Consider the following 14,254-nt stretch of genomic DNA (forward strand, 5'->3'; position numbering starts at 1 on the left):
GCATTCTTGAACTCAAAATGTTAATTTTCAAAAACTACTATCTAGCTACTAAACTCAAGTATAATTACTTTCTGGACATTTGTTGAGGAAAACAGAAACTTGTTGTTTCCTAAAGCTGTGCCCAAAAAAATCTAACAACTGAGACTCCAAATTACAACTAAGCATTTTCATTGAAATTGTTCAAAAATATATCAGAAAATATTACATATTTTGGGTGATACAGCGCCACAATTCTGGGTTCAGGCCTCAGTCTGATCACTGTTTGTGTGGACTTGAATATTATATGCTTGTGTGCGTGTGTGTGTGAGCGAACTGGCACCCTATGCAAATCCAGCTCCTGCCTTTCTTCTGATGCTGTGGGCATAGCCTCTTGTTCTATACTGAACTATGCAGTTTAACAAAAATGGATGAATTAATTATTATTCAGCATTAAAAAACAAAAAAACAGATTGAATTTGACCATAAATGAAACAGTCTATTAAACTTTAATTCAATGAATACTTCAAAAAATGAACTCCCAGCTAGTTGTCTTTGTCTTGTCAAGCATAACACAGAAAGTTAAAAGTGTAACTAGTGTCTTCCTTACATATATAATATTAATTCATACATTTCTTTAATCAATCATTCTTTGTTCTTTGCTGAAAAACATAAGTACATTCTTGCTCTACTCAATCCCTCCATTTTAAAACCAAGTGTAGGAATCCATGATTTGCAAGTTATCACATCATGCCACATTTTTTTGCATTCCTTTGGTTAATTATCATGCTGAAGTGAAGATATGCACTTTGATATTCAATGCCTAAGAATTAAAACTAAAGCTGCACAAATAATTTTTTTCCATACAAACAAGCAGACAGTGTCTAATCACTATAGGCAGGCAACAGAAATACTGGGCAACACTCCAGGGTTTTTCCAGATACACACAACTGTTTTTTTCAAAGAGTATGGGAAAGATTAATTTTTTTGTTCATAAGAATTACTTATGAACACTTTGAAATGACTTCAATTTTTGTCTGCATAAGAATAACCCTACATATGATATACAGTTCAACTAGCTATGTATGACACAAAGTTTTTGGGTTTTTCTCCTTATTTTTGACCTTCTAGACCCAAGACACCCACAACATTTTTGATAGAAAGTAAACCAATAGGTGTCTTCTGCAGAAATGATCAGGGCATGAAGTTGTGCATGCCACATAAACTGACGCCAGGGGTTCACACCATTATGGGATACAAAAAACTTGGAAAAAATGAGGATCGGTAATATAGGCATATGGGATTTAGTTTTATGTTGTTTCAAGGTTGCTGATCATGAATATTTTTGACATCTGATTCCTAACTAGTGGTACTAGCCCTGTGACAGCCACTCCCAGAAAATGACAACATTCAAACATAAGCATGTGAGGTACTATTTTAGACTATTTCAGTGATTACAAATATGATGTTAATTTTGATTTTTGGGACTTTGCTAGGGATTTTGCATTGGGATTAGTGTTGATTGGCTACATTTACCAAAGCATTTTTTGCACCGAATATTATGTTTTCAAAGGTGATGAATATTTTCCTGGAAATTCACCTTGGACTGGCCTAGGTGAACAAATTTTTCTCTGACATCACAGAGCTGTAGCAGCCATACACAGAGGCCTATTGTAAAACTGTTGCCATCATGACTCAATCACTATTCAAGCCAGATTCCACAATTGTTCACAAGTGGGCTGTGGTGGGTCGCCTTACAAATTAACAATGCTGTTTCCTAAAGAGCTCATTTCACAAAGTGAGACGCCTCCTCATGCTCTTCCAATCATTCTTATTTCACCAATGCTGAATCCCCACTGCTTCAACAATCACACTAGTTTCAACAAAGTGGCAGTTTGCATTAGCTGCTAGTGGGTTGTCAATGAATATAAAAAGACAAATATGGGACTGTAATGGTTGAGAAGCACAGCATTAGCTAACCAAACTGAGATTATTATAAGTACTGCCACCATATATATAACACTGATCCTTGTGTGCTGGTAGCACAACACTGCCTACACAATTAGCCATATGCCCAGCTACAATCTCAAAACAAGAGCTAATGAATCACTTATTCTCCCTTTTCTTGAGTCAGAATGAGACCCCACTAAATAATAATAATAATTTATTACTATTTACAAGGGGTTTCTTTCTTCATAATGGAAGAAAAAAGTGAGGGTCATCTGCACCAATACATGGGAAGGTACCCCCAGAACCATGATTTTAAACAATTGAACGAGCCAGTCCAACATTTCTGCTTAATGGCATGACCAACGTGTGCCCCACGATTGGGACTCTGTGAGCACAATAATCTAAATTTTAGTTACTTATTGCTCATTTGTGGCCGTTTGTTGTATTTTGTTTTTGGTATTTTTCCATCTGTATCTTTTGTTGTCTGAGGCACGGTAGTTAGATTACATTTTTGGGGAGAATAGTCAGTCCTGCATAGCTGGCAGGTGGTTCACTAACCCTTAGGAACACTTAAAAGATCATTTAACCATTATAATCCACTCAGAACTAGTTAAGTTCCTCTTTCCCTTTTGACTTTAATGCATTTGAGCAGTCCAGCGAAGTTCCCAAACACTTCTGTGATTTTGCCTAACTCAGGGTGAAGCAAACTCTGTGGGGTTTGCTTATCACTTAGGGATTTAGCTTTCTATGGACCTCTATCAGAGGGTGAAAAAAGACAAATTTCTATTACTATTGAAATACTTATTTTAACTTTTAAATTGAAGCACACATTTTACAATTTCAAATATTTTATGCAACTATTCTTGTTTATTATTGAAATACAATTTTTTGATTTCAAATCATACCAATAAGTAAATGCATACCTTTTTAAACGAGTTAACATTAATGTCTCCAATAGAGTAATTTGAATTATTTATATATACATAAGTTTAAAAATAGCACTCGGTACACATTGACATTTTGAAAGACATTTAAATGACTAATATCTTCAAATATAGTCAAATAACAAGTACATATTGGATTTTTAAAATATTTTTAAAATATTCCCATAATTAATAAAGGTATTCTAGCTTGTATAAAGACTTTATGATTTCATATTTTTCAAAAACAACAAGAAATTGGTTTATAAAAGTAATATTTTACATGAACAGTCATGCTGATCTTTATATTAAGGGTATAGAATATTAATTTAAATTACAAGAATCCAACAATACACACTTTAAAAAATTATACCTGTTTAGCTATGATATAATCCAAGGACACAATCTATCTTGCACAGCATTTCATGTGCCCAATAGAATAATTTCAAATTTAATTGTTAATGATGGTACTCTTAGACATTGACTATTATGGCTTTGAAAATGAGCTTAAAAAATATTTTATCTTCCTTTTATGAAGAAACCATGACTACAGAAATGAACATAAAGAACAATTAGAGGCAAAATAATAATCTTTAAAGAAAGAGAACCTGAATAAATCATTTCAAATAAAAGGATTTAATATATTAACATAACAAATAATTTTAAAATATTTCTAAATGCAGCTATCCCTAAGCCAGTATATTTTATGTTTAAGGAGCAGTGTTTTACTGCATTCCTAATAGCTAGGAACTGCCTTGATTTTTCTCTGGTATCTAATTGCACTCTTTCAGCAGATAAAACTAAGTACCCAAGCAATTCATATAGCAAACCAAAAGGCTTTTATAACATTATGTATAACTTAAAAACAATGAACAAAAACTGAAAAGATAAGGTCTGTGAATTATAACATACGCTACATAATATTCTTAGACCTTCCTGATCTAATTCATGGTTGAGTGATGCTCAACAATGTTCTAGAATAGCTGGGCACAAGGTTTGCAGGGTCTACTGTAAGGGATGAATTTGCACCCTGGTTCGAACTGCATCTAGCAGGTGACCAGGTAATTGTTAAAAGAAACCCAACTTTATTATCTGCTGAGTTTGTGCTTGAGTTTTCATTTTTTACCTTCTGAGTTTATGCTTAAAGGCTGAAGCTGTTATTTTATTATTCACTATGATAAATGAATTTTAGTAACTTAAAAGCAAAAACACATATAAAAAAAGCTGAAGGGAAGGTCATATGTAAGGCGTAATCATTTTTGTATTGTAACGCTTAGGCTAAGTTACCTGTCAATGTACCCAGCTGGATAATAAAAAAAAAATAAGAGGATTTTTTAACAGAACATGGGAACGGGAAATGGAGCAAAATCACAGTCGCATTTAAAAAGTCACATATTCCTTAAACTGACAGGACTATCAATCCACCTAGTGGACTAGGTTAATTGTGGTTATTTAAGGTATCAACGTTTGTCATGTCCTATTAGCAACTGGGTGTAACCAATCATGTTAAAAGTTTTCTGATTATGTAATGAATTCCTTGGAATTGTGATCTGAACAATGAATTGTATAAATATATGGCAGAAGACACTCTTTTCCTTTGTAACACTTGCTAATAAGATATGATTTGTTGTCTCTTGCAAGAGTTAGATAAAGAACAATGATTGATCATTTCTCCTGCATGTGTTTTATTGCCTAAACCAGGACATTCCAGTGGGAGATGCCTGTAAATTTTTTCCACACCACTTAATGCACACACCCACAATAGATCAAACTAGAAAAGATAATTAGCTTAACACTCACATCTTTAGGGATGTTTGAGGAAAACTGGGTTAGTACTGTAGATCCAGATTAATTGATTTAACACTAGAATTCCGGAAGCCTATGAAAAACTCGTAATCCCGGCCCACCTTAAATCTCTTCGCACCCCTCAATCAGTGTCTTTTGTTTTGTAAATGCATCGATCAGCATAAGTGGCAAGCAGCCTACTGTCCCATCCCCCTGCCTTGACAGAGCTCAGCTTGCAGGCAAAAAGTTCTCCCAGCTCAAGCCAAGGCTCCTTATCTGTGTGTGAGATCTGGAGTTGTATAGGATAAATAATACAGTATATTATTATTATTATCATAATTTGTGTAATTTTTGTTTCAGTTGATAGTGGGTACCCCCACAGAGATTGGCTCTCCAAAAAACACACCAAACCACAAACACCACAAAAGAGAAGTTACAATGAAAGAGATGTTACAATGAAACGACTCCTGCACAGTCAGTGAAAGAATTTGACCATTGTTTATTAAAAGGTTGATGGTGGTGTTTGGACTCTTGTGGCAGCACACTGCTGTATAGCCCCACATAGGCTTGCCACACTGGATAGCCTCTGTCACCTGAGACAGACCAAAAATTAGTGCACAGATGACCCTCATCTTGTAGAGCCATTTGTATAACATATACTCCTGAAAACAATCATGAGTGAATTGTGCTTAAAAGTGGGTGAAAATAATTAAATAGTCATGAAGATGCCACTTATAAGTGTGGTGATTTTGAACTATAAAGATCAGTGTTGCTCTTGTTAACCTAGTCTGATAGAGAGCAAGCTTCTGACTACAACTATCTGTCATAAAGTCCCTAGGAAGACCCCTATTAAACATTTAAATGTATCTTAATTGTGAGGAGAGCATTCTGCATGTGTTGAAAATAAATATAACATGTTGCAAGGGAAAATCCTTTCTGTAAATCAGATTATTAAAATCAGATTATATATTAGCATTTGAAGACATCAATGGACTAGTGGTAAAAGCGAACAGTACTTTGTTGAAAGTGCTGTGTGTGTTCTGTTGTTCACAGTTATGATGATAGTGGTGGAGTCAAAGAAAGGTTAGAAGAATTAACAGCTATGTTCATGAAAATAACAATTGCAAAAATGCATCTGAAGTAAATAGTCATCACACCCAATCAAAAGGAGGAGAAAGGAACTGCAGTTACAAGAGCTGATAATGAAGAGTCACAGGAGAGGACAATTTTGGTGCTCAAAATACCCAAATCAATAAATTTGCCTAACAACACTGACACTACTTCAGCAGTACCACAGACAAGGCTGCACAGCATCCACCGTCTGACTGTATGTCCAAACAAGCAGATAAAGTAAGTTAACATTACTGTCTAATTGGAAATTCAAACAAAATATAGCTATAGCATTTTAACACGTAGTATATATATAGACCACAATGCTTATCTAAACTCTGTTTGTTGTTGTTATGCCATATAGTGATGCAAAAGTCAAAATGACAGGACGGTATTATAGCAGACAGAAGCAAATCTTAAATGCATATAGCCAACTAACTGCACTAGTCTATATTTGTGTAGATATGTGTTTGTCTCTTCTGTCACTGCCCTCATTACAACATATACTGTAAATTAGTCATTGGGCTTCAGTTACCTTGTGCTACTAAGCTCCTGAATTGACAACAATTTTAGCTTTCTGTTTTCTCTCGGCATCCAGTCTTTCGTTCAGTTTCTTTTGCTCTCTCCTGTCTTTTCCTAGCTATTTAACATATTTGTCTAATATATGAGAATTTTTTTTGTTGAACACTATAACCCTTGCTGTTTAAGGTGCACTGTTTGGAGGAAATTGGGGGCAGGTTTTTTAGAAAGAAACCATGTGCATTTATCCTTTTAGAGAGTTGTCCCTAGATGTGTATTCTCGTTCAAGAATCATGTCTGACCCTGGGAAACTAGGATGATCTACACCTGTCCCTCAGGACATCAATGCAACGACAGTTCAAAGATGACTGGACATTGTTTTGTAGCATGTACAGTGTGATAGTAAATTAGGCAGCAGACAGAAAAAGGTTTGAGGATGAGCACCCCATATACAGTAGAACCTCTGGTCATGAACGTTTCCGAACACGTACAAATCGGGTTACGATGAAAATGTTTGCCAAAATTTTGCCTCTGTTCACAACCACACGCTTTGGTGGCAAACAAAAACACTGGTGGCCAGTTTCCCTACACGCGTTTGTACGCGCCAATGATTTCCCATTCTCCATTTCCCATTTTCTTTTGTTTGCGTATACAGGACCCAAGGAAAAGGAGTTACAATGTTAACCAAGCAGAGGCCTCAAGTGCTGGAAGAGGTGGAAAAACTGTTGCTAGTGTGGTTGAACGAGAAGCAACTTGCAGGGGATAGCGTAAGTGAGGCGATCATATGCGAGAAAGCCAGAAAGATTCATGGTGATTTGCTGAAAAAAAATCCTTCTTTGAGTGTCGAAGGTGAGGAATTTAAAGCCAGTAGAGGATGGTTTGAAAAGTTTTGCAAGAGAAGTGGCATTTAATTTTTTCCCCTGTGCTTAAAACTCATAAAAAAAGTGTTTACAGCAAGCTGTTTGTAAGGGTCTAGCGCAAATTCTTACAATGTTAGTTTTCTCTGTTGTTAAAGGTTTTATTCAATGTTTTTACATTTAGTTTACTATTACACTGTGCATTCTATAGTGTAATTAACTATTTTCGTGCTTAAAAAATATACATATTTACATACAGTTTGTACGTTCTGGAACGGATTAATTGTATTTACATACATCTTATGGGGAAATTACGTTCGGTCACGACCAAATCGGGTTGCATCCAGAGTTTTGGAATGAATTACGGTCGTGACCAGAGGTACCAATGTCCTGAAAAATTAGAAAAAGTAAAAGAAACACGGTTAACACAAACAGAGTTCACAACTGAAGTGACTAACAGGCTGTATACTGGTCTTAAATATGGTGGAAAAAAGGAAGAGGTGGAGTCATAGCAGCCGTATCAGGAACTGATGTGGTTGTAAGATGGATTCAGGGTATAAGTTCAATAAGAATGTTCTTAATTTCTTGCAATTCTGAGCATACAGCTTTTGTCAATCCATGCTGTGTCTGAAGTGCCTGGTCCATCAACAAACATCACAGGGGTCACTATGCATACACTGTTTTGCCTTTCAAGAGTAAACAAAATTTTAGTATGGAGGCCCAGGTTATTTATCTAGCATAAACTTCAACTGAATAATTACTGAATATTTAGCGGTACAAAGTTGGTTAGACGTTGTGAGACAACAATGTCCCTGTTTTAGTACTAGAACAAACTTCTTAAACAGACACATGAATTGTTTGCTCTTTTGCCCATGAAAAAGCAGGAAAAATCCTAAAAGGAAAAAAAGTGTAAAAAGTTTTACAGCTTTTCAAGAACAAGGAAGTCCTGAACAGATAGAAAGCAAAAAAATTCTACTACCAAAAGTGATGTTAGTAATGCAAACCATAATAACAGTTATATAGAGAGTGCAATTTTTCCTGACATTTTCTAGGTCTATATTACATATATATTAAATGAAAAATATGTATGGTCCTGACAAACCGTATGCATATCATAAACCTTTAAAGATATTAACATTAAAAATTAGATGTACAATCTTTGCTAACAAGTTCTTTATAAATGTCATGTAACAAAACAGATATTCATTTTTGTTTGTTTTATCCTGATAAGGAATCTGCACAAGGCCAATAACCAAGAGTGGAATTTTGAACCTAGGACTCAGGATCTGTGAGGCAGCAGCACTGAATACAGATACCTACATTAGTGAGAAATAGTCTGTAATATTCTCACATTATGAACATATAATAGAGTACATTTAGAAAAACTGAGCAAATATTGGCAACAAAGTGTTAAAATTATGTTCAAATGGATTGTTGCCTGGGGAAAGTTATTTTAGGATTTAGGGCCTGAGCATTCTATTATAACATATTTTGCAAGAGAGTACGAGAATGAGAATAAAGCCTTGAAGGAATAAAGAGGACACTCTGCATGGATGGACAAATGCAAGAATAACAGCTTCATCATTCTAGGTTAAGGAGTTTAATTACTGTGAAAGAATTTACTTTAAGAGGAAAAGACTCTTCAATTTCTCTGTTCTATTTGAGACTATATTCTAATCTGTAAAATAAAAACAGATTTTATTATTTCTATTTTTAAATCATTTTGGAGGATTTGCATGGTCAATATGTTTTATGACAAAACAATTCATATTGAACTCATTATCATTTACTTTATAATAATATTACAGCTATTCAAATATATCATCTAACCAGGAAAAAAGTTACAAGAAGTGATAATTAACATATTATATGCTATCAATGTGGAAATGTTTTTTAAAAAGAGGTTTGGGTCATGTTACTTTCTGTTGTCATAAACACTTAAAAAAATTAGAATGTTGGACATTTTTCAAAATGATGAACAATAAAAATACATAATGCTTTTGCATTGTGCTTTCATACAAAAACAACTGGCAAGTTACTAAAATCACTGGTTAAAGAAGTTTGGAAATTAGTGGATATTTTAGTGCATGTAGGTTAATCAAGTAGAATTCTGAAGTATTTATTATGTTCCAAAAAGCAGGTAATAAACACTAAAGCTGACAAAAATTGAATATTCACTATGAATTCAAGGGTGTCTTATATTTTACAAGCCTTCTGTAAAACAGTTTTGGTATGGGAATATGTCTGCTGAGGATAGGAGAGCAACTAAAGACTGTTAAAGGCACCAATTCTCAGATCACTAGTTACCACGTTCCTCCTTTATATTCACTCTACTTACGCAGGCTGAAATATAAAGCAATTATAATCTGTTTCATCTGATCACATATCTTAAAATAGTTTTTTATTGCTAAGCTTTTGACTCAAGAATCATCATCAGAGGAACATGATTAGACTTACAGGAATCCAAGGTAATTATATATATATATATATATATATATATATATATATATATATATATATATATATATATTCATGGTTTTCGTAGTCTGAATCACAATTAGGGCGAAACACGTGTCGCGTACTCTTTGCATTATTTGACAGTAAAACTTTGCAACATATATATATATATATATATATATATATATATATATATATATATATATATACATAATAAGAGGGGGAGGTTAAGTGGATGTGGGGAGGTGATGATATGGGGTTTGGAGGGTAATGATCAAAAAGTCTTATTTTACACATGTATGTGATCACAGGCAAAAAGAACTTTAGGAGTAAAGTGCTATTTTCAGTGTTTTAACACTGGATGGGAAAGAAATGCTACAGGAGAGTCTCTGGACAATCTTACTTAGAAAGATCAGATATAGGAAAAAGTGAACTCTCCCATATAGTCAAGTGGTATAAGAAGAAGAAGAAAGATAGATGGGTAGCTTGCATATGTTCCCCATAACTTATGGAAACAAGGGGAACAAAGCCAAAGCCCCACACTCTGTTAACCGGAGGTCACTGTTTATTTACAGTAAATGGCTAAAATGCTAGGTATTTGCTCCACTGTGATTATCAGAGCAAACAGGACACTTCTCATTAACAAGAAAGAAATTCAATAAGAAAAATATCCATTATGGCTGGGTTGAAAAATATCTATAATAGTTTTCACATGTTGTTACATACATAATAACTATGGTTTGGTAACATTCCAATTTTCTGTCATTTGTCTCATATTCAGATACTCACCCTCTCACAGCATGAATGAGTCTAAGTGATGGATATGCAGTTCGTACTTTTAATTTATTCTTCAGGATCAGCTCATTAACCCACTCTACATGCTTCTCTCCACCTTTTACCATGAAGGCAGGAATCCAGAGAACACTATCATTCAGCATTGCCAGCCTTTGAACAAATTTCTCTCGGTCAGTTTCATTTTGAAATCCTCCAAATGCTCGTTGTATAACAGAAGGGTTCATAGTGATGAAATCAGATCTGTTTCCTACATCTTCGGCAAACTCCACCACTGGTGCCAAATTACATCTGTTCAGAAAACAAAAAAATAAAGAATTAAATAATTTAAACTTATAAAATGCAGTTAAAACTTTTCAGAAGCAGTTCTTTCTTTTCATAAAGGAAAAAAAGGAAAAAGTTTAACACTTGGTCGCTGGGCAAATATTTTTTTCCTTATATGATTTTAGCTAATGGATGTACAATGTCAGTTATCTACTATCCTCTTTAATAAATTCCCTTTGTGAGTCCAGGTGTCAGTGTGGGTGTGTCTTCTGGTGAAGTGCGCATGCGCGGGGCACGGTGCGATGCGTGATATTACTGTCAGAGAAAGTTAGAGGCGTTTTACGGAAATACAAACCAGTATTACTGCAAGAGGAAATTAAAGGTACACAATACAGTGACGCATATTACAGCCACATACAAGCCAGTATTACTGTCAGAGGAGATTAAAGGCATATTACCAACGCGCACGCCTGTATTACCGCCAGAGAAAATTAAAGGTATAATACGGACGTACAAGCCAGCGGACGTACAAGACAGTATTACTGTCACAGAAAATTAAACACACACAATACACGGCGGCAGCCCACAAAGAACGGTCAGCTCAGCAAGTAAACATCAACAAAAGAAAGGCTGAAAGAAAGAAAAATACGACCAACAAAAAGAATGAGGTCAAAGTTCCTTGCCATTTAATATAGACCGTTCCTACTAATGTTTATTCACTACTGTTCTAGCGCCCGTTATTGTAACGGGCTAAATGACTAGTTAAGTATAAACAAGCTGAAGTAAACTCATTTTCCTTTTAAAAATACCATTACTTGTATTAAACTAGCAAATTAGCTAATTACAATATGGAAATTCATTGTAATTAATATTTAAATCACTAAGAAAAGTTTCTAAGGGGCATAATAAATAAATAATTAGGTTTCATGACAATCAAGGAAACAACTTTGAAAGAAAACAGTGCAAGTAATCTGTTCGGCAATTCTTTAAGCATGGAGTATTTACATTAGAAGGCAGACACCATCTAGCACATGCTTTTAATATATATTCAGTATATATATATATATATATATATATATATATATATATGCCCCTTGTCACACACATGCGACTAGGAGCGAGCTGAGTGGACCAAGTGGAGGTGATTACCCGCCAGGGGGTGGCAGGGTGTTCTAAACCTATTTCTGTGATCTCTGCAGACCAAATACGGGAAAACCTGCCTGATTTAACGTCACTTCCTGTTCTGGTGCCCAGCATGATGCCACTTCCTGTTCCGGTCAAATGACATCACTTCCGGTTTACAGCATATAAAACCTCCATCTTTCCAAACCAGCTCAGTTCGATCTGGGAACTCAACCAAAGAGCATCCTCTTGTTTTCTTTAAACCTTTTGCAGCCAGGGACAATATACACAGCTGCCCCAAACCTTTTCAGTGTGTTGAGACTCATTCTTTCACACCCTATAAAGGGCAACTTACACATATTTGTCTATTACGATTGCAATTTGATCTGTGTGCCTCCTACATGTGGCAGCAATAGTAATAAAGATCACCACTAATATGATAAAATCCCGAATACATGTATAATTTAGCAAAGGTTGATCAAAAATCACTTTTATAAATATTCAAATATTACACAAGAAAAATGTGAAACAGAGGCTAATATGTAAAACTGACAAGTGCAAAGTGATCAGATGATATGTATTAAAAGATTCTGCTTTAATAATAGCAAATTGCTTTTAATATATTCAATAATATGGCAGTATATATTCAAAAAATGTTTCTTCAGATACAAAATTAAAACTTGTATTATACTGTAATAAAACTATGTCCAATTTCATGAAGAGATACAAAAGATCGATGTAATTAAAACTGTATTCACTTCCATGGGTACAAATATTTCTTCCAAAAACATTTCTTATTATTAAATGTTCACGTTAAAGTTATTTTCCTGACTTTATGAACTTTAGTAAAATTAGACAGTGACAGCAGTCTGTCGCTGAAGCTGCTCCTCTGTCTGGAGATGAAACTGTTTAGTGGATGCAGTGGATTCTCCATAATTGACAGGAGCCTGCTGAGTGCCCGTTGCTACGCCACAGATGTCAAACTGTCCAGCTCCATGCCTACAATAGAGCCTGCTTTCCTCACCAGTTTGTCCAGGCGTGAGGCATCCTTCTTCTTAATGCTACCTCCCCAGCACACCACCGCGTAGAAGAGGGCGCTCGCCACAACCATCTGATAGAACATCTGCAGCATCTTATTGCAGATGTTGAAGGAAGCCAGTCTTCTAAGGAAGTATAGCCGGCTCTGTCCTCTCTTGCACAGAGAATCAGTATTGGCAGTCCAGTCCAATTTATCATCCAGCTGCACTCACAGGTATTTATAGGTCAGCACCCTCTGCACACAGTCACCTCTGACGATCACGGGGTCCAAGAGGGGCCTGGGCCTCCTAATATCCACCACCAGCTCCTTGGTTCTGCTGGTATTCAGGTGTAGGTGGTTTGAGTTGCACCATTTAACAAAGTCCTTGATGAGGTTCCTATACTCCTCCTCCTGCCCACTCCTGATGCAGCCCATGATAGCAGTGTCGTCAGCGAACTTTTGCACGTGGCAGGACTCTGAGTTGTATTGGAAGTCTGATGTATATAGGCTGAACAGGAACAGAGAAAGTACAGTCCCCTGCGGCGCTCCTGTGTTGCTGACCACAATGTCAGACCTGCAGTTCCCGAGACGCACATACTGAGGTCTGTTTGTAAGATAGTCCACGATCCATGCCACTAGGTATGAATCTACTCCCATCTCTGTCAGCTTGTTCCTAAGGAGCAGAGGTTGGATGGTGTTGAAGGCGCTAGAGAAGTCTAGAAACATAATTCTTACAGCACCACTGCCTCTGTCCAAGTGGGAGAGTGATCGGTGTAGAATATAGATGATGGCATCCTCCACTCCCACCTTCTCCTGGTTTGCGAACTGCAAAGGGTCGAGGGCGTGTTGGACCTGTGGCCTCAGGTGGTGAAGCAGCAGCCTCTCCATGGTCTTCATCACATGTGACGTCACAGCGACAGGCCGGAAGTCATTCAGCTCACTAGGACGTGATACCTTTGGGACTGGGGTGATGCAAGATGTTTTCCAAAGCCTCGGGACTCTCCCCTGTTCCAGGCTCAGGTTGAAGATGCGCTGTAGAGGACTCCCCAGCTCAGACCCACAGACCTACAGCAGTCGTGGCGATACTCCATCTGGACCCGCTGCTTTGCTGGCATGAAGTCTCCTCAGCTCTCTGCTCACCTGTGCTGCTGTAATTGTGGGTGGGGATGTCTCTCCTATGCTGGTATTAGCAGAAGGATGGGTGGAGGGTGCAGTACTCTGAGGTGACAGTGGATTAGGGTGGTCAAACCTGTTAAAGAAGTTGTTCATTTGGTTTGCTCTCTTCACGTCTCTCTCGATGGTGGTACCCCGCTTCGAGCTGCAGCCTGTGATGATCTTCATCCCATCCCACACTTCCTTCATGCTGTTATTCTGCAACTTCTGCTTCAGCTTTCTCCTGTACTGCTCCTTCGCTGTCCTGAGCTGGACTCTGAGTTCCATCTGCACACGCTTGAGCTCATGCTGATCACCGCCTTTAAAAGCCC

General features: G+C 36.6%; 1 protein-coding gene across 1 annotated transcript in view; it reads right to left on the minus strand.

Moving 5' to 3' along the window:
* Positions 1–14,254, minus strand: part of st8sia4 (ST8 alpha-N-acetyl-neuraminide alpha-2,8-sialyltransferase 4) — a 175,622-nt gene that overhangs the window by 36,135 nt on the left and 125,233 nt on the right. The window contains exon 4 of the mRNA XM_028805290.2: positions 10,364–10,657. Within this exon, the coding sequence (XP_028661123.1) occupies positions 10,364–10,657 (294 nt within the window). The remainder of the gene's footprint in view (positions 1–10,363; positions 10,658–14,254) is intronic.

Source organism: Erpetoichthys calabaricus, chromosome 7 (assembly GCF_900747795.2).
Source record: "Erpetoichthys calabaricus chromosome 7, fErpCal1.3, whole genome shotgun sequence".
Lineage (NCBI taxonomy): Eukaryota > Metazoa > Chordata > Cladistia > Polypteriformes > Polypteridae > Erpetoichthys > Erpetoichthys calabaricus.